Source organism: Drosophila subobscura, chromosome dot (genome assembly GCF_008121235.1).
Source record: "Drosophila subobscura isolate 14011-0131.10 chromosome dot, UCBerk_Dsub_1.0, whole genome shotgun sequence".
Taxonomy (NCBI): domain Eukaryota; kingdom Metazoa; phylum Arthropoda; class Insecta; order Diptera; family Drosophilidae; genus Drosophila; species Drosophila subobscura.
Genome location: NC_048535.1, coordinates 1,049,735 through 1,077,545, shown reverse-complemented (window position 1 = coordinate 1,077,545; position 27,811 = coordinate 1,049,735). Strand labels below are relative to the sequence as shown.

The following is a 27,811-nucleotide window of genomic DNA, read 5'->3' as shown; positions in this document are numbered from 1 at the left end:
ATAAAGTATTCGAGGATTCCTAAATCTGTAATTACGCTAACCCAAAAGCAAAAAATAATAACTGTCAATTGTACTTAAACATAAAAAATAAAAAAACGCAATTTTAATCATTGACACTTTTATTTAATTTGTGTTATAATAATAGTAATAGCATTTATGGCTTGAATATATGGGACTTGATCGGAACATTTATGTATGTGTATGTATGAACTTAGTGTATGAATAGACATACATATGCGAGTGATGTATATATTTTTATAATTTGGTGTAAGCCTTAAATATCTTAGGGCTTTCTGATTTATTTAATATTGTATGTATTTCATCTCCTCTTCACGCATGTACATACGTATGAACATATGTATGTATGTACAGTTATCTGCACGTATTCATATGCTTTCTTTTGTGTGTAAACCGATTTTTGTTATAAGTATATTTCCTTTTCTTTGGAGAATGCTATACATAATACATGCTTACATGAACAATTGCACACTTTTATCTGACTGTATTTAAACTGATTTGAGTTTATTTCCAAGTGTACTTGTATGTAGGTATGTATGTATGTGTATATGAAAAGGTAAGTTAAAATGTATTTAAACTGCTGTTTCAGTGTGACTGTGGGATGATAATCGCTCGACATCGATTTCGGGTATAGTCAGCTCATCGGGTATATTGTCGGCATACTCAATGGAAGATGTTTCCGAAAGTCGTTTGCTTAGTGAAGTCTGCTTGCGCAGCACCTCTGCCAGCGACGTGTTGGTATGTTCACCGTAACGGGCGTCAAGACCTTGCCGGAATGCGTTCACCACACGAATCTAAGTACAAATTAATAAAAAGAAAAGAACAACACCAATAACAGTGACAAGAGAGACGGAAACAACAGGATAAGAAGTACAGTTTCGATCAGTCAGACTAAATATTAAAAGAATCGAATGCAAATGCAAAAACTCTGTTTGCGTACATATGTATGTAGGTATGCACATACTGTGATACGAGTATAAATACATTATGTACATGAAAAAATAACAAAAATAAACAGCACTTTGTTTTAAATGTGTATATACTTAGTATTGGCATACATCATACATACATTATGCAAATGGCGAGCTAATAGTGGAAGCACACTTACATAAGTAGATAAAACCCAAGAAATCAGACGGACAAAGCTAAAGCGAAGGCATTCTATCACAGCGCGTGTGTGCCATGGATGAACCATTCAAATATCGTTTGTCGGTATTTTGCAGTAGAGTAGTTTACAGATAGCTTATTTAATCGACCTACCCAAAAAGCAGGGTATGCTATTGCATTCACAACTAATCTATTCAAAACAGGCAAGAAAAACTACAAGCATATATGGTATGTGTATGGTATGTAGGATTATTCATCTAAATTCATTGAGTATGCAAGAGTGCTAGAAAGAAATACTTTTAAAAAGGGAGAGGCGAACCGACAAGCAATGGCTGAGCAGCTCAAAAATACTAATATTGAAATATTTTAAAAATAAAAAATTGGAAAGCAAGCGATTCGATAAACATAGATAAATCATTTTCATCGGCGTACCGAAATGAAAATGAATTATCTGTTTGGTACTCTTACGTGTATGTTACATACATACATATATGTATATGTATGTTAAGCTATACATATGTATGTACATATATGCATACATACATATGTACGGATGTATGTACAGTTCTTATAAGCTCTTGAAGTTAGTTGACACTTATTGATATTTACTAGGGTGAATCTTTAAGAAAATTCTACACAGATTATTTAGTCTTCTCTTTCGTAATTTTAATTAGGTTTGTAGCTCATGATTAGAGTTATAAGTGCAGACAAGCGTATACTAGTATATTATTCATCTTTTTTTTTTAGAGGTTGAGCTTTTAAAGTTTTTTTGTAATCAAAAAATGTTAATAAAATTAAGAAGGGGCTTACAGCTTGATCAGTGTTGCTCTTGCTATATGGGACCGGAATCAAGCGTTCTTGCAATTCTCCGCCTATCACCTTTAATATTGAAGAGAGAAAGAGAGAGAGAGAGAGAGAGAAAAGAAAGAAAGATAGAAAGTGAAATAGAAAACAATAAATGGGGAAGAAAAATACAGACACAGGTTGAATTTCAGTTAAGTGTTGCTGCCATAGAAAGTGTTTGCTATAAAGAATTGAACATGATTCATACATACATCATATGTAACTTTAAATGGATGGGAGGTACTAAATAAGCTTATGTTGAACATTTAAAAATAGCACTAAGTCAGTGTGAACGAAATAAAGACACAAATGCGTTTCAGGCCTAGGACAGGTCTCATGACTGTACAGGTGTGACTATATTGATGTAAATATTTTAGGAATGGCCTTTGCCTTGGCATAGTAATTTATGTACATATTACCTTATAAATATGTACATACATACTAGCATTCCTAATAAGTTAGGAATTTCGGGTTAAATTATTGCTATTGATTTTCACGCACTTATGCAGTTCAATGGGTAAACTTATCCGATTTGCTATGAATGATTGTAAGCGGTAAAGGAAAGATGATTAAATTAACGATAAAAAATCCTTCGAGGTCAAAACTAACATCGCTCTGGGGCAAAAAAAGCTTTTCGATGCTTTCAGTATAGCCCTAGACAGATTTAAATAATGTAACAGAATGTTCCCAAAATATATGCTTTAGCAACCACCACTACAGATCCGTGGGTTTATTGTATGCTTACAAATGCATTAGTACGTGTACCTACCAGAAAATTACAATTGAGGGCCTTTGAAGATTATAAATCATTCATACAAACACTCAAACCAGACAGACAAAATATATATGCAAGATCTAGTTAGATGTACAGTAGTTAGTAATACGATTACTAAAATATTATTATTATTTTCTTTTTTACAAATAAACAAGGTATAAAAAGCATGCTTAAATGGTTTAAAACGTTTAAAGTATTTTAAATAATTATCTAGATACGGCAGACTCGGGGACTCTCAAAGATTTGATGAGCAAAGCGCGTGTGGCTGGGTATAGCAAGCGAGTCTAAACGTGAATTAAGTGTTCCTATTACACATATGTAGGTATGTATTTTCTTTTGCATTCTTCATGCACTAAACTACCTGTAAGCTAATAATATTTATTTTTGTCTGATACGGTTGTTCCAATGCTTTAATATCTTGTTTCGTTTACTTTAAATCCTCCGACGACAAGCATCTGTAGATTTGCGTTTGATTTTTGTAAGCTTAGACCAGCATAGACTGGACCAGAGCACCAAAGATCCAAAAATATAAAGTCGAATTTTGAATATTTGGTACATATGTAATCCCCAAGTTAATAGGTAATTTGGATATTGGGTATCGGAAAATGCACGAAAAACAAAGTATTTAAGAAATAATCTAATACATATAATAAGAGCAAGCACTTTTAGACTATTGAAACACTGTTGGGGTTCAGGTTCAGAGTGTCAAGTCAGTCTGATTTTGGATTTGGTTCGAAAATATTTTTGCCGATACCAATTACGTTTCAATTTCAAATGCTTGCTGCGCCCCTTGTTTGACTGTCAGCCTCTGAAACAAGTTAGATAATTAAATTCGTGTCTCATTCTGTCCGTTCGAGTGGTGCGTTTCATTGTGATTACTGCGGACTTGTTGCTGCAAAGTGTGTGCTATTTCGGAGAAACCTGGGGATAGGCCAGGGACACGCGTAGGTTGTGTGGGGGAGGCCGACCCGGATATGTTAACGGATGTAGTACGTCCATTGTGCAAAGTGCGCTGCTGCTGCGGGTCTTCGTCAATGTAAGATATGTCCAACGGCAGCGGGGCGCTTGACTGATTCTGTTGAGGCTGCGGAGGTGGCTGTTGCTGCTGCTGATGCTGGTGCTTGTTGTAATTTGGGCTCAGCAGATTGAAATTGTACAAAGGATGGCCAACGCCCAATGGCATGCCTGTCCGGGGACTGCGTAAGCTATGCAAGCTGTGCATCGATCGGCGTTCGTTTAGGTCTTCCAAGGTCGATCGGAAAGCACGAATCACGCGCAACTGAAACAAATGAAATTAGACAACAAACGAACAGAAACAGAAACATAAAGAAACTACCAACAAAATAGCAATGCAGTAAATACGTAAGTCCATATACACTTTAGTACATACATATATAAATATACATAAAAACATCAATTAAGCACAGGAATTAAACGGAATCAAAAATAAAATCAAAATAAAAATCGAAATAAAATGCAGACTTAACGTAAAGCTCTTAACTAAAATCAGATCAAACTCGACAAATTGTAAAGTACTTAAGTCGCTGCAAATTGCCAGAAAAGCTGTAAAACGGGTTTAAAATTAAATACGCATACTCGTACGTGCAGATCTGAAGCGTCATGCGGGTGCGGGATTTTTCTGTACGTTCATTGGACACGGACATCAGGAATTAGACAAGTTTGGAAGATGCGGACGAACGAGTGTAAAATTTGCTTGTGACTTTTTTAATCATACTATGTACATCTTCTATTATATTATATTTATATCTTTATATATATATAAAAGAAAGTCGTATTTTGTGCAACACTTATAACTCGAGAACGGCTGGAACGATTGCCATGGTTTTTGATTTGCTGGATTTGTTTCCGTCGCGAGTAACAGAATACATCTTAAAAACAACCTTTGGCCTGTTGTTGCGGCATTAAAGCCAAAACTTTTTTTTATTTATTTGTTTAATTTTAATAACAATGCCGCGTCCTAGAAGATCTAATCTTTCCCAGCGAAGCCGTAATGCAATTAGGCAACGGAATATCGCGAGTCAATTATCTGACGGAGAACGAGAAATTGCACGAGAACAGCGCCGCGTTAGTATGGAGCAAAGAAGGGCCTTAATTCGTGCTTCTCAAACACAAGAGCAAAGAGAGAGAAATCGTCGAGCTTATCGTACAGATGAACAGAGGAATAATCTTCGAAGTGCAAGAAGAAATGGTTCAAGTATTGATTTGAATCGAGCAGCGTTTCTGTATGATTGCACCATCGACTACAGCTTGCATCGTTAAGTTTGCATTGGTCCAATGGACGTTGTTTGCCAGCATTGTGGAGCATTGAAGTTTGCTGGTGAAACGCCTGGTTTGTGCTGCCTTAGTGGTAAAGTGAAATTGACATTATTGGTCCCGCCACCAGAGCCATTGTGCTCCCTGCTTTATGGCGAAACACTAGAATCACGACATTTTCTAGCGAACACTCAAAAATACAAAGTCTGTTTCCAAATGACTTCATTTTAGGCGGAAATTATCGAAGAACACAGATATAATCCGACATTTAAGGTAATCTTATCTATATACATAAAAGAAAGTCTAACTATAACTATGGTTTTGACTTTACAGATTCAAGGCCAGATTTACCATCGCATTGGATCATTGCAACCTATAGAAGATGCACAGCATAAATTCTTGCAAATATACTTCATGGGCAATATGGAAGAACAACTTGACAGGCGTCAAGGGATCAACACAGGTGCGAAGAGAGCAATTCTCCAAGATCTGCAGCAAATGCTTCATGAACATCATGCATCATGGTCAGGCTGTTCAAGACTGCTTTAGAGCGCATGCCAAGTGATTGCAATTTGGTCAAGTCAATGAAATACATTTGCAAATATGTCACGCAAGGGAGCGACATGGCGGTTTTTGGTATCCAAGTTGGTTTTTCTAATGGTCAATTTTACGTGGCATGCTCAAGTGTCGGCAAACCATCCGCTTTATTTGTTCTTGCGCCTGACCAAAAAACAAAGAATGTCGTTTACCACAAAGTGCTTGAATGAAAATCCTATTACCATCGCATTGGATCATTGCAACCTATAGAAGATGCACAGCATAAATTCTTGCAAATATACTTCATGGGCAATATGGAAGAACAACTTGACAGGCGTCAAGGGATCAACATCTCCAAGATCTGCAGCAAATGCTTCATGAACATCATGCATTGGTCAGGCTGTTCAAGACTGCTTTAGAGCGCATGCCAAGTGATTGCAATTCGGTCCAGTCAATTAAATACATTTGCAAATATGTCACGAAAGGGAGCGACATGGCGGTTTTTGGTATCCAAACATCCAATAACAACGATGAAATCACGCGCTATCAAGTTGGTACTTTTTTGTTTCTATCTATATAAACATTTATTTTGTATCATTGTTTTACTTTCATCAAAGCCTAAATTAGTTCAGCTAAAAAGTAACACGACATTCATTGACTGTTAGGCTGTGCGAAGTTCGCCGGGTCAGCTAGTACATACATATATAATATAATATAATATATTTTCAATATTTATAAAATTTGAATTTTTACTAGATAAATGTTTTAAAGTTAATCTGCGAGGAGTGTAAGATCTATTTAATTTTTTCTCCCCAAATATGTATGCAATACTTGCTACTGCAGAGACAGCCTTCCAGGCTTAAATTGGTTTAGTGGGTGGGAAAAAGCAACATAACAACAACTCTATCTTCGGACTGTCGAAACATTTGTATAGTTGCAAAATGTTAAGATATTACGCGAACAGCTTAGTAAAGATAATTCGTGTTTAATTAATCGGAATACATAACTATACGTTTCGCATATACCTACATATGTAGATACTTTCAAAATATTTTTGTCAGTTGAAAGCATATGATTATAAAATGAGTAATTTAGAATGGTTAAAATGTGTAATACTTAAACGTATTACAATTTAAAAGCTAATAGTAAATACAGCTGAATGAAATAACTTTTCAAATATTATATCGAAGGAGAGAAATTCACCAACCTGCAGTTACGAATACGGTACCTTGAACTATGTCTATGACTACTTACCTGGAATATTGATTTCAAAAATAACAAATTATCTAAAGAAGTGTACTTTTGTACTTAAATCCATATATAGGAAGAAAATCGACATATATACATATGTATGTGTGTACATTGACAACATTGGTGACAACTGAGAAGATAGCTGTGTCGGTTGATACTAATCAAATAAAGATAATTCAAATATGTGACCTCATCATCGGTTGTTTGACATACAACATTCATCCAACATACAAACACAGCTTGGTTTCGTAACTCTATAAACTGGGCTGTGCCCATTAATATACATATGTACATATGTATGTATGTATGTAATTGTGATTATACTATACCTAACGCACAGAGAGGTAGAAAAGACAAAGATACTTTAAATAAATGTACATAATAACTCTTATACCCCCAGGTTGATTTATTAACCAATCGCTTTGTAGATTATACATAAATTGGTACTGTGGTATAATAGCTAATCGGAAACAGTGGAGAGAAGGTCCACTGCTTTCAATAAGGATAATTTATTTCTAGTATAAGACTGTGCATTCGGACGGGTGGGCGGATGCAAAATAGGGAGGGAAGGAACGGGGCTACTCACTATGCTGAATAAGTCAACTATTTAGGGAGATTTTATTACTTTGTATTTTTTTCGACGTGCACAATGGTTCGTTCTTATATAGAAAAATAAAAATACAGTTACGTACGTTTGCAGGAAATAGAGAGCTGGACTAGCGTTTTTGTGCTGAAGGTAGTTTTAGTAGTAGAAGATAGTACAGTAGATATCAGAGTAAGAGAAAGAGTACGTAACATACATAATGTGGAGCGTAGCAGAAGACCCTTATACGTTGTTGTAGTGGTTGCTGTTGATGTTGTTTTTAGTAGTAGAATTGTAGTAATAGTAGTAGTAGTACCATTAGTAGCAGTAGTTCTTGATGGAAGCTGCATTTTTGTTTTTGTTTTCTGTGGTTTCATTGTGGTGCCCATAGTTTTTGTTTTTTTGCAAATATATTCAGATCCTATTTATTCAAGTTTGGCCTTTATACACTAAAGAAATTTATACCACGCGTTGTTACCATCCCATGACATAATTGTGAAGGAAAAATGTTCGTATGTTTGTATGTTAACATATAATAAGTAACTGGAGTGATTTTTGGTTTTGGTTATTGATGCATTTGTTTTCTCAGTGATAATGGATTCATACATAAATACATATATACAAAGGTATATGTATCTTTTTTTTCCTTTGACTTATGTTTTTGATTAATAAATATTTCTATAAGGCCCAGAAAAAAATGGTTTTTACTTCCTGCAAGTCCTAGCTAATTAAGTATCTACGAGTACATGGGTTTATGATTTGGTTCTGGGTTTGTTCAACAGGAGAGGGGTACCGGCTAATTCCTCATTTTCCATGTTCATTTCTAAGAATACAATTATTGGATTTTTTTCGGTGTGTTTTTTGTTTTTTTTTTTTATAGGTCCTTTTCCATTTGTTACCAACATACTTATGGATGTTTAAACGAAATCCTACACACATTTCTTAATCTGGTACATTTCAGTGCACCTGTGTAAATTCGAGTGTACGATTGGGTCGAGTGCGAGTATAACTGCGGGTTAGTTTAGTATTTATGTAACATTTATGTAGAACGGTTGCTGATTTTATTGCAATTGTCAATTACACTTCAGTCTCTCGAATTGGTTCCGCCGGCTTTAAAATTACAAAAATTAACAACATATATCTCATAATTACTTTAGAAAGAAATATTTTCAAATTGAAAGCAGTCAATCAATAGTTGTAATAAAAATAAAAGTGTTAAAGTAAAAATTGTAAATTAAATTCAAATGATGCTTCAATATATAAGTATGTACGAATATATCTTTTTGTGTATGTGTGTGTCTCTATTTCAGTAGGATTTAAACAAATAACAAAAAATCGTCTGCAGTCACAGTTTCAAGAAAATCCGAAACGAATAAATTAGTAACTTTTATATGCGAAGAGAGTAGGCAAGCTTTGGGATCCGAAAATCTCGATACCCTGGGCGGCCCACATATCGATGATCTATGGATAAAAAACACATAAGTAACAGTTGCATATGTACGTTTGCGACCGTTTGTTTTAATTTCCCTAACCACATTCATTAGTCCGGGCCCTAACATATTTTCGAAAGAAACAGTTTAAAAAGCCGAGATCAATGTCGATGTACGGTATGACCGTAAGAAAAGTACTAAATACATCTTATCTCTGTGGAATGTTTTTGTACTCATTAATTTAGAGACCTTTAGTTCAGAAACCTTTTCGAGCTTGATATTTTTAATATGGATGAAATTAGGTACAAACAAATTAGATGCATACACACATACATATGTACATACATACATATATGAGAATATTGTAAACAACCCTAAGGAAGTATTATTTTTTATATGATTTAACGTGGAAATGTGCAGTTAAGAACTTATAAAATTAGTCGAGGGTGGCCCCGTTCTTGCTTCGAACTGCTGCGATTGGTTGTACATGACACATGACAAGACATGGCGCACATTTGCACATGCGAAAAGTTGAAAAGAGAATGACTGAGAATTGCAGAGGAATGCCTCTGTGGAGGCAACTGGTTAATCGCCAGACTATCGTATTTGAAGATAGGCACCGCCGAGACTTGCCAGTCACAACATACATATGTACATAGCGTACGCATGACGAGGTGATGATCAACACTAGTTTTGTTGATAAGGGTTGTTCTATTGATGCTCCTCCGTAACAATAATTACAATATGTTTATATTTACATGATTTTTTTGTGCTTGATTGCTTTACTAGTATAAAAGACAATAAAAGCTTTGTCATTTTGGGCTGAAACTTTCGAATACCGTGTTGTTATGCATTTGGTCATGTATGTATGCATGTGTGCATACATGGTATATGTATGTACATACCCACAAAACAAAACAAAAAATATGATGCTTTTTCTTTTTTGTGTGGCCAAGGCTGCACGCAAAATATCCACTGTCCAAGTGTATTTATGTTTGAATATATTAAAGGCTTGACAGAGACAGTCCATAGTAAATAGCAGTCATATTTTATTTTGAATTAGATATGATAAGCAACAAGCAAACCCACTCACACAAAATCATAAAAAAGGCTACGATTGAAAAAAGTGTTTTGCAGACATGTAAAACCATTAAGTATTGGGTATTCGAGAAGCTACAAATAGTTGCAGTAACTGTGTATTTACACTAGCCAAAGCATAAGAACAAGTCTAACAACACACACAAAAATCATTGCTGCACTTATGTAGGTTCTTTATAAATACATTAAGGTTTTTTTTAGCATAGTGAAAGAGGCAGACAAAGATATATATATAATTAATTATGTATTATACTATACTAAATAAACGCGAATAAACGCAATAAACGAAACGTCGATGTCTGGGTGTGCTTGTGTGTAATTGAATGGAATTTGAAAATTAACTTAAAAGGGAGCAGGATGGGGTTTTGTTATACAAAAGAACACTGTCTAGTTGCCAATACATTAAATCATATAGACAATTCTTACCGGTACTGAAATCTGGTCATTGGTTGAGTTTGCGCGAGAATTCAATTATGATGCACGGGTTTGACGGTTTGGTTTATCAATTGTCAATTATGTTTAAGATGTATTTATGTATTTCAGAGATCAGACGTCAGGTCATTGTTTGATTTTTTAGTTTTTGTTAGTTTTTATCGTGATTATTATTTCATATTTTATTTAATTTTTTTTGTGGTAGGTATAGATTTGTTTTATATTTTGCAATTTTGTTATTTGTTCAATCAAACATTCAGGATTGGATTTTAGCATTTTAAAAGGACGAAAAATGTGAAATGAATATTATCAATTTATATATTTTTAAGTTTTTTTGCATAGGTTTGAAGAGATGGTTAATTGTTACGTAGGGTGCCTCTTTTATATTTTAGTATACTCTTTTACATGTCCACAAAAAAGCTTCGAGCGTTGCAGTATCCCATAGACCCCACACGCACTAACACTATTCAAAACCATTTTCGCTTAGAAGAAAAACTAATTTTTGAATGAAATTTTTTTACTTTGTTCAAATTTTGTTTTTAAGATTTGGCTTAAATTTTATATTTTTGAATACTTTTTCCTATATAACTGTCACATAACTGTTCAGATTAAAAAAAAAAAGCATAACTGTTTTTAAAAAGTTTAAATACCACAACAAATCAGAAAACTTCGGTTTTTTTTAACAATTAATATAACATTAAATTTTGCAGAGTAGTGGTATTATTTACATACACAGTTCTATCGTACATACATACATAAATTCATAAGTATGTACATGTGTACATAAGAAGATTGATAAGATACATAAGAACTAGTGTTTGAAAATTGTTTGACGAACATTTGTCTATTACACTATTGTTGCGGTTTGCGGTTTGACTGACTTTTATAATTTGTACACAAAATCTGCAGTGCGGATAACCACAAATACCAAAGGTACACATTTTTTAGTTTTACAACCTTATTGTATAATACATAAAGATGATTTATTTACTTGATATGTAACTTGCTACATGTCAAATTCCAAAATGTCAAAAAAAGGAATTTTGGTTCAATAAAAATGGGGTTGAATGACTAAATTATTCGTATCTTTGGCATTCTTAGAACAATTTAAATTATAAGTGTCTAAATATACGCGGTACTCAAAGAGTAAATAGGGTATATTGAATTTGTGGTGAAAAGTGAAAGTATGTAACGCACAGAAGAAAACGTTTCCGACCCCATAAAGTTCAAATATATATTCTTGATCAGCATCAATAGCCAAGCCTGTCTGTCCGTCCATCCGTCTGGCTAGACTAGAGACTACAAAAGCTAGAGACACCAAATTGGTTACCCAGATGGCTGGGATATCTCATCCGTCCCCATAAAGGGCGAAAATCTGCTGTATCCACAATTTTGAACACAAGAGAAAACTAGGGAAAAATGCAATTCCGTAGGGAGTGACCATATCTATCAGATCACCTCGTCTAGCAGCTTTGCTAATGCTTTCTTGTTGTTGCTCATTCTTTCTAGCTCACACACTCTGCATCATATTCATGACTGAGTACCTGGTATACAAGTTGTGGCGCGTTCGAAGCGTCTGAAAAACGTTCCTACTCGTTTCTGTACTGTGCCACTATCGAGTTCACTTCTGAAAAATTACCATCCCAAACAAACAATTATTTTAAAACGTTTTTAAAATTGAAGAAGCATTAAAATTTGTAGAAAGCTTCACCTTTGATTCGCAAAATCTTCATCATTCTTCATTCTATCACCACTAATCAAAAATCCTGTGAAAAATGGTAACATTTCCTTTTTTTTTTGTAGATATCTGCACTGCAGATTTTGCTAAAAAAAAGAATTTGGGGGTGTTTTGCAAATTCTAAGTATGAGGAAGTTATCTATTCATCGAGGCCTAAACCCTAATTTTTTTCTTGGGCAAAGTAAATTAAAAAAGTTCCCATATGTTGCCGAGTGTTATTTTGGGCAAAGCATTCTCTTTCTTTTTGGTTAGTTTCATAAAGCTTCATAAAGCAATTTACCATTTTTATGCACATATCCAACTAAAGATTTGCAGGCAGAAGATACATTTTTCAGATTTGTGTGTTGGAAATTGAGCAAGAAAAAAGACAGACGTAACGATACCTGCTTCGTGCAGTCCGTTTTGGGATGCTATGAAAAAGCTGAAACGTCGAATCTAATTGACCGGACAAAGCGAAAACCGAATCGAGTCTCTACTATGTACATATGTATGCATTTCAATTTATACATACATACATACCTATGTGCAAGCATCTCCATATATAGAAAATAGGATGCCTAAAAGCATCCTCGCATATATAAACTTTGGAACGTTTCTTTATAACATTTTTTTAAATACCATACGGATGGATTAAGGAAAGAGTATACATGTTTAGTTTCGGTAGCACCGAAAACATGGGCATTTATTTGTTTATATATGGTAAGATTGTGAAGCTGTACATTGTGTATATAGTAGAATATGCAAAAGTATACAGAGAAATGATTTAAAGACTGCTATATGTTTAAACATGCATCTAAAAATAATTCAAATGAACATGAAATATATTTGGCGGGCAAAGAAAGTTTTTATAAAGGACTAAACTATAAACTGAAGATACATATATATGTATAACCGAATTACACATAAAATCTGAATAAAATAACAAAAAAGATGACAAGTTGGATAAAAAGTCATGGAAGTTATAAAAAAAAAAAGAATAAATAAAGCACTTAAATCCGAGCAGAGAGAATCTTTAACTAGTATACCGGAGACATTTACTGAGTTTTAGTCAATGCAAAGCCTTCCTAATGGTGTAAGAGTATTTTCAGTGGTGTCAGAAAGGATCCCGTTACTATAGTTGGATACGTGTGTACGTGTATAAATTCTTCAATCACGCAATCTAAGCACCGCACCTAGTAAATAATGAATTATTCCTGATAGGGATGAATTTGCTTGCTGGTCGAATTGAGCAGAATGGTGAATAAGTTTGAAGAGTTATGTATGAACAGCCAAAGGTCATGAAGGTCATATAAACATACATACATACATACATACATACATACATATAATGTAATTTTCCATATTCACGCACGGTGAGAAACTTTTTTGGTTTTAATATGTATTTCTTCTTTGGGATCTGCGGCAATTGTGTTTTATAACAGGTATGTTGATGTTCAAAAGGCTTAATGAGAGGTGGCTTAAAAACTACAAAATACAAATTCTAAGTATAGATTCGGACATGATCCATTAAAATGTACAAGATACAGACAGAAACGAATCAGACGTAGATTCAGAAAATAAAAAAGGGGTGGTAGAGCAAGAGGGAGAGAGAGCAAGAGAAAGGTCTTTAGATGCAGTGGCTAGTGATTAAATTTGTCTACTGCAACAATAAGCTATACATAAATCGAACTACAAAGGATTGGAAAGAGTATGGTAGTCAAAAGCAACAAAATTGCAAAACATACTACAAGGCCTACCCGGCCCAAAAATTGAACCTTCGAATCCTACGATTGATATAATTTGAGACTTCATTCGCAATATACATACATGCATACACACATACGTATGTACATAGATATACTCTCAATTGTCTTAAAGCTCAAATAAGTTTATCAAGGAAAATCAATTCTTCGGCATGCCGAATCGGAAGATCTTTATGAATACTCCGCTGGAAGTACACACACAAATAGATACGTATGAATGCTGTATTATTTTGAAAAAACTTCCATGCCTTGATGTCAGCTATTTTTAAATATATGTGTATGCATATGTACCATCCTGTCTCATCTGCCTTGGCCCAAATCCTATCATTCTATGCTGACCAGTAAGAAATGTACCTACTGACGGAACACATGTACATATGAACGTACATATGTATGTACGTATGAGCACAAAAAAAAAGGAAAGTAAAAAACGATAATGGAAAAAGATATGTAGTAACGTATGTACATACAAATCTTGTATACCAATGTTTGAACAAAATCAACTCAATAATTCAATCAAGAGTATGACATAACACTAGCACAAGTCGTATATTTGGTCTGGTGCATGCGAAATACAAGTCGACTATTTGCCTTTTTTTCATTGATACTGATAGTATTATCGGTATTATCCGTTGAATATTCAATATACTAAAAACCGAAAACAGTCGCATTAGTATTCGAAATGCGACCAAAGCTTATGTATTTCGAAAAACCAACCTTAAAACTAAAGTCAAAGACATATGAAGTACGTATTTGATTTGTCAGCGTCAAAAAAAATCAAAAATAAATTATACCTAAGTATCTGTGTAAATGAGTAGATTGAATGATGAATAATGGCACATAAAATATCTGTGTAATGTAAATAAATGTATATATATGTTTGTTAATTGAACGGAATGGCCGAGAATAAATTATAAGAAACCAAATTTAAATTAAAAAATTAAAATATGTCTACACAAGTTTTATCGAAGAGTAAACTTTAACTTCTCGACACAAACATGGAAAATCGGAAAGGCATACTTACTTGAGTCTGCAAGCGAGTTAGCCCGCGAATCCATAGAATTTGTCCAGCTCTCGGCTTCTTATCGGAATCAATTGAGTCGAATCGTTCCTCACCCAAATTCATGGCATCTGTGTACTCCTCGGGATGGCCGCGACCCCACCTGAAAATATCATCCACTTTATTTAGTGCATTCAATACATTAATGGGTACCAAAATATACATCCACACAACCAAGGCCAACAATTATACTATTTATGTATGTGTTCTTAAGTAAATGCATATAGTATATGTATGTACGTACATTCCTAGCTTCTTTATAACATTATAATACAGTGCTGTTACAAAACAATCTTTCCTATGTTTGCAATATTATTGAACACAACAAAGAGATGGAAGGATCTGTACTAAATTTCAGCTGGAATTAAGTTTAGACGAAGACGAAAAACCCATAAGAAGTTTATTTCAATCGGAGATCCCGACAGCCTAAACACAACGCCCGGAAATAGCTGTCGCTCTGTTGAAGCTTCTTCTAATTTGGTAAAGCCGGTCGTCAGTGTGAAGGAGAAATTGTGCAGTTTTGCGAAGACTAATTCCCAAGACTAAAGCATACTATAGAGAAAGGTCGCTCCCTTAACCTCAGATCAGAAAACGATTAGTTGTAGGCGACAAGAAGATTCCAGCTTTATTGGAAATATAAAGAGTTACACATCTTTATACGATAACTGTTAAGGTTTACGAGCCATATCCGTAATTGCATTTCTGCATGCATGCTGGCAAACACAAACAGCCTAAATAACATATGTTTGAGCAATTTAACACGAAATTTGCTGATGTGTACCGTGCACTTGCAATGTTTCTAACGGGCTTAACGCTTTTAGAAAGTTGAAAAGTTGTGCACAAAAGTGGATGTATGTAACGCACGGAAGGAAATGTTTGCGACCCCATAAAGTATTTATATTCTTGATCAGCAGGCAATAGCCGAGTCTATATCTGCCTGACTGTCTGTCCGGCAGTCTGTCTTCTTTGTCGGCTAGTTCGCAGAGACTATAAAAGCTAATGCTACCGAATTTTTGCCTCCGGAATGCTTTGATGTAACACTGATACAAGTGTATTTAAAAAATTAGCTCCGCCCCATTCAGCCAGATGATAGAGATAGAACATTCTCTCATTCCACACTCTGCTTCGTGCAGTGTGCGGCTTTAGGGGAGGGGGGAGAGCTAACAGAGAGTGTTGGCGTCATATGACATACATATGTATGTCATATGTAGAAAATATGTCATAATTGAAAAAAAAACACTAAGGTACATATGAAATATGTACCGGGTATAAAAGTTTCGACGCGTAAGAAGCGTCTCACAGGTCCCTCGGTGGTTCTTACTGTAAGGACAATCCGATTGATATCTGATCCCCACCACAACCAATAAAACATAATTATCATCTAAAAATTTCGTGTTGAAGTATCGCACTTTGAAACAGCAAAAATATAAGATATTTAAATTCAATTTTTTTCCTTGTCTCCTTCAGTGAATATATCTATAAAGTTCATTTAAATGATGACTAACTGAATAAAGAATTAAAAAAATTAGATTGCAACGTTTTTTTATTTTACTGTGAATATCGATATTATGTTCAGCTTTTAGTAAACATTTTCAAGGAGTATATTAATGTCTTCTGGAGCAAGAAAGTTCATGTTTTTAAACAGATGCTTGTTATACCCGGTGCTCGAAGATTAAATAGGGTATATTGTTGTATGCTTGGATTTTATAGGTTATTTTAATATTTAAAAACTGTCATTTTTCAAATTATCCACAAGTTTTTGCCTTGGCAGATGTAATGGATAATGATGTTTGATAACAAGAATAATTCAATACAATCTGCAAATATAATTTACATAGTACATATGTACATATGTATATACGGGTAGGAGACAAATACAAATGTAATATTTCAAGTACACGCATACATAAACGAATTATAAACAAGTAAAAATCGTCATCTAATCGACCATAAAACCACCATATTGTTCATAATATCGTAGTATTCTAATTATTTAGCATACTTACATCTTTTGTAATTTCTAATCGGATACCTATATCCCCTGTATATTTTGGAAAATTAACTAAATCATACATAATTGTTATCAGCTTAGTATCAAGCCAATGGTAATCAAGCTAATGGAAGGAAAATTACTTATAATACTAATTTAACGCAAATACTAAATTCAAAATTATGAATTAAAGCGACGATTGTTGAATACTTTTATTGTGTACAATCTAAAATACTGAAGCATAATACATAAATATACATGATATGCCTTAAAGAGCTAATTTGTTAACGATTTCCATGCGATCAGGAACGAAAAAATAAATACAATTTAGAATACATATTCTGTTATAGTTTTAGCTGTACCTGGGGCCGGGGCAAAGCATCAGTACAACCTTCAAAAATGTACATATATTCCGAGTGACAGATAAAAATAACTATTGTTTGTTACCAAAACTCTGTCAAAGTCTACCCATACAGCCTAATGTGGTTTTGATAATTAATTTCGTACATAGGTTTTGATGTTGACTGATTTTGAGATTAGCACTGTATGTATATGTACTTAAGTCATTTACTTGATTCGTTCGTTTTCGTAATTATTTTTCTGAGTTTTTCTTGGCTGTGTACATATTTAGATCTGAATTTTTTACCCAAGGCTCATTTAAAAGCGTGTTTTGATCTTATAAGCGTTATAGCAAAAAACATTTACTCACGATAGTATTTTGGGCAATTTTCTCGTAGGCACAGATGTTATCAGTTGTCCCCACACTAGTGTACCGATTCCAAAAAATACACACCAGAGCCATTGGTCTAGCGATAAAGCTTTTGTTGAGAAAGCCATTTTTCCATATTGAATGATTAGAACCTTACATTGAAAAGTTTTAGGTTAACGATAATAAAGATTTCGTAAATGCATTTCTAACAATTAGATGTACGACATACCTGCGATATCATGGTGAATATCCAAATGGTGTAGAATATTGGATTCGTCAAAAGTCCCTCAATGACGTTGCGCTGCCCATGGATTTTCCTGGCATTTATTTCATTGAACAGGGTCATCATAACAAACGTATTGAAAATTATGGTAAAGTGCTGTGTTGGACCTGCGTTAAGCTCTTGCCCGCGACCGGATTCAATATCGAGTATCGAATCGCCTGCAACACAATTAGTCAAAAAAATTAGGCAATGATCTATATATTTAAATATGTATATGGAATATAACTCACCAACAAATAGTAACGAAAATATTATAAACAATTGATAAAGTGCCTGGCCCAAAATGTTTTTCATCATTGTGCGGGAAATTAAGGGCTTTGTGCGACCATATGGCTTACGGAGCAGTAGATCTGGTGTCGGAAGCTCAGTGGCCAAAGCAAGCGATGCTAATGTATCCATTATGAGGTTAACCCACAACATTTGCACTGCCTGGAATGAAAGATCGGATGGAGTTTAGTTGAGTTTTGATAATTGCCTAGGCAGGGCTTTACAAATACATACTTTCAGCGGGGAGTCTTGAATAGCGCACGCACCAATAAATGCAACAATTACAGCGACCACATTGACTGTCAACTGAAACTGCAAGAACTTCGCTATGGAGTCATACACATTCCGACCCCACATCACAGCCTTGACAATACTGCTGAAGTTGTCGTCGGTTAGAATAATATCAGAGGCTTCCTTGGCAACGTCTGTTCCAGCGATACCCATGGCGAAGCCAACATCGGCCTTTTTTAGAGCTGGACCGTCATTAGTTCCATCGCCTGTCACAGCAACCACTTCACGATTCTCGCTCACTGCGCTGTCAATGATACCTATGATAAAGTTGATAATTAGAAGTTTCTTCAGTGATAAACCAGTATGCTCGTATCCATCCGTATATCTACTGTAAGCTACAATTGCCATTCAGTTTTGACTTTGATTCATCTTTAAGACGTACCTTTAACCAATGTATACTTGTCAGTGGGAGATGAGCGGGCCAGAACACGCAGTTTAGGCCACACTTTGTCAATAAGATGTTGTTGAATCTGTGCGAATGAACCAATTAGATGTTTAATTCAGAGGAAAAGTCGTAGACGGGCAAACACTTACATCGCCATTGGTATCCCGAATTCGACGGTTGAACTCTTTGCCTTCCAGAATGAGAAAGTCCTCATTAGGGCGCAAGATGCCGCACTTGCTGGCAATAGAACGAGCTGTGTTTATATTGTCTCCAGTGACCATGCGAACTGTAATGCCAGCACGCTGGCACTTGCGGATAGCGTCCGGAACTTCGGGACGCACTGGATCCTCAATGCCAACGACGCAAAGGCAGGTAAGATTTGACATAATGTTTTCCTCATCGTCCCAGTTTGGCTCGCCATCAATGTGGACTTCGTTCAAAGCTGCTTTCCCAGGCACAAAGTCTCGATACGCAACCGATATGGTGCGCAGACCATCGCATGCCATCGGCTCGATGACTTCGCGTATCAATCGCTCCTGCATGTCCCTTGTAAACTTCTCCAAGGTGCCCTCGTGGCCGTAAATGAAAGCGCATCTGTAGACACAACTCATTATAGCAGACTGACATATTTAGCCTGATTTTACCTACTTTTTCATGATAATCTCTGAGGCTCCTTTCGTGTACAACCGATATCCACCATTCGGTCTGGGTATCACCGTTCCCATGCTCTTGCGCACCGAATTAAATGTATAGACGCGCGTGAATTTATCCTCTGGGATTTCATCTCGAATAGACTGATACTTAACTCCCAATGCCTGGACAAAGCCCAAGAGAGAACACTCAGTTTTGTTTCCGACCTGAATTGGTAGGTCTCCGGGGTTTTTTCCGCCCTTTTTCCCACACATAATTTGAAATTTACATTAGGTCGTTTACATTAAATAATTAGTAAGGATTGATATACATATGTACTAGACACTAATTAAATAATTACCATAATATTTGAAGTATATGCTGAGTTCACTGATATCCCCATTGTAATCAAATTTCCCACATGCTGTGGTATATCGCTAAGAGTGGGCAAGACCTTGCATAGTTTCTCACAGATATAGGATTGCACCACGGTCATGCGGTTGGTTGTAAGTGTCCCAGTCTTATCGGAGCAAATGGCAGTGGCATTGCCCATAGTTTCGCAAGCATCCAAGTGACGAACCAGATTGTTGTCCTTCATCATTTTCTATTGGATAAACGAAAAACGAGAAAATAGCATCCAAATAGTATTCGATGGGATGCTAGACAGTCCAACTAACCTTGACCGAGTAAGCCAGAGACAGGGTTACAGCCAGGGGGAGTCCCTCGGGCACCGCCACTACTAATACTGTGACACCAATAATCAAATGCTTCACCAGGTTGTTGGCATAGGTGTTCTTCCAGGGCTTTTCGTCAATCACAAACGTTTTAATACAAAACTGAATTATTAGTATAATAACCGTCAGCACGGCAATGGTTGAGCCAGCGTAGCCGATTTGTATTGCTAGTTTCGTCAGCTTGGCCTGTAGTACGGACTTTTCTTTTTTGTGACCTGTTTCAGCGGGTGCTGATGTCGAGGACGATTGCGGCACATGGTTGCCATCTGACTCGGACTTGGTTCCCTCGCTGACTGTCTGCCGCTGTGACGACGCTTGCGCTTGAGCTTGGGAGCCCTTCATTGGGGTTCGACCATCGCTCTCACCTGCGTGGTCCGCAAATAAGTATGGCGTAAAATAAAATTATTTACTACATAGCTTCTATCAGATAATGACTGACAAACAGACCCCCTGTATATTGTATTCTAATTTTCTTTCAAATCGTGTAAAATACGTATGTATGTAAGTATTATTGTAAGACAGTAAGACCCTTGGCAAACTACCCAGTCCGGTTTTTGGGCAACGGTTGTCCATATGCTTATACAGTGAGAGCTTTATGGGGCATGTCAATCATCACTTCCACTCTGGAAAGTTGATAAGAAACTTTTTCCGGCATAATTTTCAATCAGTTTTGGAAAAACAAAAAAAAACGAGAAGGGACGTGTGAGACGCTTCTTACGCTTCACAACTTTTATACCCGGCACTCAGTACTACCTCTGCACTTTAGCGGTTATTTGTAAAATGTTACATTTTTTCTTCATCTGTCATCTACATCAACAACACTGCTCACGCCAACACGCTCCTTTAGCTCGCCACCCTCCCCTAGAGACACACTTTGCAGAGTCAGGGCAGAGTCGCGGCAGAGGCAGCGGCAGAGACGTGTCAGGGGCTGAGGCCATAAACTGCGCGAAGCAGAGTGTGCTGCTATAAGCTGCGGGACGGGGTGGGTTTGGCCACTGCAAGTTAATTTCTTCATTGTGGCTATAATAATGATCCAATCGGATCCCAATCGTGATCTGATGGATATGGTCATTCCCTACGGAATGGCGTTTTTAGTTTTCTGTTATCTTCAAAATTGTAGATTTGGGAGGTTTTCGCCCTTTTGCGGGGGCGGGGCTCATTTTTGAAATACACTGGTTTCAGTGTGAGCATACAGCAGTCTGGTGCCAAAATTTGATGGCTCTAGCTCTTATAGTCTCTGAGAACTAGCCGACAAACAAGACGGACAGACGGACGGACGGACAGACGGACAGACAGACATAGCTCAATCGACTCGGCTTTTGATGCTGATCAAGAATATATATACTTTATGGGGTCGGAAACGTTTCCTTCTGTGCGTTACATACAACCGTTATCCGCACAAATACAATATACCCTATTTACTCTTCGAGTACCGGGTATAAACATGTCTAGGATTCCTTTTATAAATCGGGTTTTAAAAAGCTTTCTGCCTGCACCGTCAATATCTTCGTAGGGAACCTTAATCACATATATACGTATGAGGTAAGACTACAAAGAAAATCATAACACGAAGATAATTACGAAGTGATTCACCTGTCAGACTCTTGTTTGTTTGTTTGCTGGCCTTTTTAGCTTCTGAATATCAATAGGGATGTGCATGTCGTTCAGTTATTATTCCATTTTAGTCAATTCAATTAATTGTATTTGGGTATTATTAGATTTGTATTTTTGTAGATTTTTGTTGGATTTTTGTTTGTTTGTAATTGGTTTATTGATTGGTTGGTTGGTTGGTTGGTTGGTTGGTTGGTTGGTTGGTTGGTTGGTTGATTGATTGGGGTAGATGGAGGAGTTCAATGATGGAACAATCAATTCACATCATGCAATTCGCAATTCGTATGACAATTGGAATATGAAAGAATAGCAACAACGAAAAATAAATAAATAATAAATATATGTAAAATACAAATAATTGCAGCAGTTTAGGGAGATCGGTTGTACTATATCTAGTTCGCGAGTTGATCAATTTCCACAAGATATATGACGTATTTGCTCAAACATACATGCATACATCAAAGCGGACAGATGTACTCTCCTCAATCAATGTGAATCTTTGATCAATTTCCACAAGATATATGACGTATTTGCACAAACATACATGCATACATCAAAGCGGACAGATGTACTCTCCTCAATCAATGTGAATCTTAATTGACATACTATTGTGACATGTGTATTGTGATGCATACCCTTCTTCATCTTTTTGATTTCAGCTTCCTGCTCATCGACAGCGGCTCCAAGGAGAGTAAAAATGATACCCGCCTGAGAGTTGACACCGACAGCGGTGACAATCATTTTTCCACTGCCTTCCATCACGTGTGTGCCGGATAGAACCATGGGATCAACATCTGGACCTTTCTTGACATGATCCGATTCACCAGTTAGCGAGGACTCATCAACCTTGAGGGAAAGCACGGGAGCACATTAAAATATATCCAAGTAAATATAACAGGGAATAGACTTAACCTTCAGATCGTTACTTTGTATAAGGCAACCATCAGCTGGCAAAAGATCGCCATATTTAATCTGCGCAATGTCGCCAACGAGAATATCACCAACCGAAATTTGGCACACTTCACCCCCTCGGATAACTGAAAACTTGTGCTCGCCCTCAATGCGATTCTGCAAGCCTCGGAACTGTCGTTCCTTTGAGTAATCGTTGAAGGCCGTAACTATCACAACTACGATAACAGATATGAGAATGGCCAAGCCTTCGATCCAGCCATGGTGTTCCTCCTCCTCTTGTAATACAGCTGTGTCAAAATACATATATAGAAGATTCGGCTGTAACTGCAAACTGTTATAGCTGAGATCAGGAATTCCAACACTTACGTGCATCTTCGTCGGCGGGTTTATAAAAAGATAGACCAAGCGATACTAATGCAGCTACCTCTAAAATAATAAGTGTTACATCCTGAAGGGCCTCCCAAACCAGTGTTAGAAATGTTTTCGGTGGCTTCGGTGGTATTATATTCGAGCCGAATGTCTCACGTCTGTGCTCTTCGTCAGCCTTCGAGCCACTTAAACCTAAAATGATTGTAACGCGAACCTAAGCACATTTTGCAATATTTGCACCATGAAAATACTTTCCTTCATTCGGAGATGTGTATAACTTTTTGCAGAGTTCGTGAATACCACCAAATTCACCAATCATCGCAACACCTTCCCGTCCGCGATGCTCCATGAGCTCGCGTAATTGCTTAAGTGATATTCCATATTGCGCCGGTCTTCCATCTATGGTGGCCATTTGTTATTGAGGAAACTATAAAGGAATTTCGATATGTTAATATTATGTTAAGAAACTAAAACTAAAAATTACAAGTTAAGGAATGGTGGCCATTTGTTATTGCGGAAACTATAAAGGAATTTCGATATGTTAATATTATGTTAAGAAATTAAAACTAAAAACGAGAAGGGACGTGTGAGACGCGTCACAACTTTTATACCCGGCACTCAGTACTACATCTGTACATTAGGTTATTTGTCAAATTTTAAATTTTTTCTTCATCTGTCATCTACATCTACAACACGTCTCACACCAACACGCTCCTTTAGCTCGCCCCCCTTCCCTAGACCCACACACTGCAGACTCACGGCAGAGGCAGAGCCAGCGGCAGAGGCAGAGCCAGCGGCAGACGGCCAGTGTGCGGCCACTGCGCGAAGCAGAGTGTGAATGAGAGAATGTGCAAAAAACAAATATAAGCTGCGGGACGGGGTGGGTTAAGCCACGGCTATGGCAGAGGAAGAGGAACGGCAGGGGCAGACGCCACACACTGCGCGAAGCAAATATAAGCTGCGGAACGGGGTGGGTTTGGCCACTGCTAATTAATTTCTTCATTGTGGCTATAATAAAGCTCCAATAATGCCCCAATTTGGTGAACTGATAGATATGGTCATTCCCTACGGAATGGCGTTTTTAGGTTTCTGCCATCTTCAAAATTGTAGATTTGGGAGGTTTTCGCCCTTTTGCGGAGGCGGAAGGGGGCGTGGCTCTTTTTTGAAATACACTTGTAACAGTGTGAGCACACAGAAGTATGGATGCAAAATTTGGTAGCTCTAGCTTTTATGGTCTCTGAGATCCAGGCGCTCAACAAGACGGACGGACAGACGGACGGACAGACAGACATGGCTCAATCGACTCGGCTATTGATGCTGATCAAGAATATATATACTTTATGGGGTCGGAGACGTTTCCTTCTGTGCGTTACATACATTCACTTTTTGCACAAATACAATATACCCTATTTACTCTTCGAGTACCGGGTATAATTACAAATTAAGGAAGTGGTAGGGCGCTTTTACGTATGTATGTATATGTAAATGATTTAATTTTTCCCCAGCCAGTGCTTTCAGTAAAGGTTTTCCATACTTGAGACGTGCAACAAAGGATTGTGTGTGCAGAATCCTGTCACCACACCGCCGTGTTTCAACTTTATTTAAGATGTCTTTTAGCAGACAATTATTAAATTTCCTCTCTTTTAGTTACTTGGCAATCTTATTTCAGTTATCTTTATCGGTTGTTGAGTGCGAAAATCCTAAGCAGGCTGCTGGATATGCTCTTATGTAATTATCATTACTAGCATTTAAACCACTGACGTTTGTTCGGTTCGGTTGTGGCAGCCAGATGAGAGAGCACCATGGCTTGTGCCAAACACACTAAACATATGCAGTTTGTGTACAACATTTATTTTATTTTTTTTCTTTTTTGAGCCGTGTTTCAACTTTATTTAAGATGTCTTTTAGCAGACAATTATTAAATTTCCTCTCTTTCGGTTACTTGGCAATCTTATTTCAGTTATCTTTATCGGTTGTTGAGTGCGAAAATCCTAAGCAGGCTGCTGGATATGCTCTTATGTAATTATCATTACTAGCATTTAAACCACTGACGTTTGTTCGGTTCGGTTGTGGCAGCCAGATGAGAGAGCACCATGGCTTGTGCCAAAATTAAAAATTATAGCAATCAGATTTTAAAACACGAGCTCTTTTGGTAATCGGAGCAACAAATTTTTGCAATCTGCGAAAAACCTCTTCTCTCGTCCCGTCTTAAGCTCTCTATCTCTTTCTAAAGTTATACCGTTATACCAGCGCGCCATGACTGCCATGCACTACTAGACAGAAAACGAACTCCTCCCTCCACGCACCGTTCGCTTTGGTGATCGTACCCGGCTCACACTCTACTAAATAGAGTCTACTTCCACGCACTTTGAATGCAAACTGCATGCGGGTTTCGATTCTTTTCACACCGAGTATCTGTGAAAAAAGGTTGCATCAACAGTTTTAAAGATACGAGAAAAGAGAATCATAGAGAATTGCTCATCTATGAGACTGCAGAGTCTGGATCAGATCGGTTTATTATTATAGCCAGAATGAAAAAATTAAACATATAAAACATTTCAATTTCGACATAAATCATAAGGTCACATATGCATACATATGCATATACACAAATACATACATACTGACTGAGAACGTCTAACAACATTCCTCCTTCTTTTTAATGGGACCTGCGCAATGTTGTAACGAGAGTACGAGTACAAGTATGAGTTATGCATACATACATTTACATATGTACGTACCACGCAGGTATTTTTATGATAACGAAGTGGCAACAGCTCTAGCAAAAACCGTATGTACATATATAACTACATACATATGTATATCAGACACGTATTTTACTTTGAGGAAAGGAAGTGAATTACGAAATGGCGACTATCTAGAGCAAATTGGAACGATCCGGTTGCGTCTGCAGTGCGTTATCAGTGATTTCAGATATTGGTTTTGGTTAAGATCATGAATCATGTCACAAAATCAGCTGTCTTACACAATCTGATGACGTCAAATTAAACCGGTAGTAACTGATGTTAAACGGTAAATACCAGACGAATCAGTTGTGAGGTATCTGTATCCAAAAATAAAATTACGGCCTTATACATTGTAAGTATGAATGTATGTATTGCATGTACTCGATCAACTCTGGAAATAATGAGCACATCTGTTAGGTTCTTTGCCAGTACACTATGTTGCCAGTCGGCGAATTAAAAATGATAAAGAAGATGATCATTGCAGCCCCACAAGCCCTATTCACGACCCACAACCAAGAAGATGATTCCTGGAGGATTAACCATTGTCCAGTTGGAGCGAATGTAATTTCTCCCCAGTTATCTGCGAACACGGCCCACTGTGACGGCGTTGAATGTACTACATACATATGTATGTATACCCCTCCTTTAGTGGCGCTGCGTTTGTAACACCCTCTCGTTTAGTTCAAAGAGTTGCAATATTTCTGGTGGCGCCACTGTGAGAAATAAGGATAATGAAGGGGAAATGCCAGCAATTCACTGCTAAATTCTACTAATGAATAGTTTTAATATTTTAATCCAAATATTTCAGCCCTTTTCCACTGTGGACGAGGAAGCGGCGCAGGGCAAGGGCAGCAGCCACAGCCCCAGCAAGCGACGTCTCGGCCAGAAAACTTACGTCATACTTCATGACGTCATAAGCTTTGCACTGATATTGGCCACATTGGCATTGGAATTAGATACTTACAAGTCTTTAAATACATTCACCTTACACACTAGAATATATTGATTGATTCTAAAAACTTGTTTCTTTTAAATGGACGATTTAGGTTGCAATTGTGTATGCGTGGGAGTATGAAATAGGGGGGAGGGGGAGCACACTTGTTTATACGAGCATACATAGATGATATCACATTCAGTTCAGTTTCATTTCCCTGACCGCATATTTACTATCTCAATTTCTTGACACAGCATGTATCGTTGCGCTTTTGTATGATTTCTATACGTACACACAATAAGATGGTTTTATATGTTAAACGCCTAAGATAAATCGCCGCGAAACGGAGTAGCTATTTAATTTTACGAGAGAGTCGTCGTGCCGTTGTTGTTTTAGCAGCTGGATGTGTTTTAGGCTATTTTTAAGATGAGCAGCACAAACCCACACACTCACGGGAAGAGACACAGCGCAAGGGAGGCGGCGGCGAATATCAATGGGAACAGAGTGGTGTGGTTATTGTCCAAAACGACAACCGACTAGACCCGATTTTTTTGGTTAACCACTATTCTTGTTATTATACAATTATTATGGAATCGGACAATTAAATATTAAATAAATGACTATTAAAATCAGCACAACAATTAACAACGCGAATTTATCGATAAGATATACGGACAGACCCTCGGAGATATACCGAAATATATTTTTGATTTTCAAAATATACCGTTAAATATACCGTAGTCTTAAATCAGATTCCTCGATTTTGATGTTCTATTTTATATTACTAGCTAGTTAGGAGTCTCCGCGCTAAAACTATAATTTTATTCAATTAATGGATAAATTCTCCACAAGATTAGCTAGCTTTCACGACTTCCTTTTGTTGGAATGTTTAAAAATTAAGTTTAAAACTAAAAAGGTCAACCTACAAAAATAGCATAAAACGTTACGTGAGTGGGATTGGATTGCTACGTATTTGTCAATTTGTTGCTTTTCAACCGGTAGGTATAGTATAGCATGGGCATTTGCATACCCTATTTCCATAAATTAATATTGATATATAA

General features: G+C 36.7%; 1 protein-coding gene across 12 annotated transcripts; it reads right to left on the bottom strand.

The window, feature by feature from the left end:
* Positions 1 to 232: 232 nt before the first annotated feature.
* On the bottom strand, positions 233 to 27,360 carry LOC117902983 (plasma membrane calcium-transporting ATPase 1). Of its 12 annotated transcripts, XM_034814676.1 has the most exons (19): positions 27,043 to 27,358; positions 23,325 to 23,496; positions 23,067 to 23,261; positions 22,701 to 22,987; positions 22,424 to 22,634; positions 21,771 to 21,812; positions 20,121 to 20,542; positions 19,805 to 20,047; positions 19,462 to 19,703; positions 18,963 to 19,407; positions 18,811 to 18,898; positions 18,372 to 18,685; positions 18,101 to 18,299; positions 17,817 to 18,028; positions 17,588 to 17,739; positions 14,853 to 14,991; positions 10,343 to 10,354; positions 1,936 to 2,004; positions 233 to 812 (listed from the first exon to the last, which is right to left on the bottom strand). In XM_034814676.1, exons 2-19 carry the CDS (start codon positions 23,479 to 23,481, stop codon positions 591 to 593), a joined length of 3,651 nt encoding a protein of 1,216 aa, XP_034670567.1. In that variant the 5' UTR covers positions 23,482 to 23,496; positions 27,043 to 27,358; the 3' UTR covers positions 233 to 590. The 12 variants fall into 12 exon arrangements, with proteins under 12 accessions (XP_034670567.1, XP_034670570.1, XP_034670568.1 ...); XM_034814679.1 differs by lacking the exon at positions 1,936 to 2,004 and having other exon boundaries at positions 591 to 812; positions 27,043 to 27,357; XM_034814677.1 differs by lacking the exon at positions 10,343 to 10,354 and having other exon boundaries at positions 591 to 812; positions 27,043 to 27,357.
* Positions 27,361 to 27,811: the final 451 nt, after the last annotated feature.

What these genes read in the sequence shown, in the direction of transcription:
- LOC117902983 (XM_034814670.1), bottom strand. Translation starts at nt 23,481, where the DNA reads ATGGCCACCATAGATGGAAGACCGGCGCAATATGGAATATCACTTAAG. An exon ending in ATACACATCTCCGAATGAAG is followed by an intron (nt 23,262 to 23,324) that starts GAAAGTATTTTC and finishes CAATCATTTTAG; the next exon opens with GTTTAAGTGGCTCGAAGGCT. An exon ending in TATTCACCATGATATCGCAG is followed by an intron (nt 17,740 to 17,816) that starts GTATGTCGTACA and finishes TTTCAATGTAAG; the next exon opens with GTTCTAATCATTCAATATGG.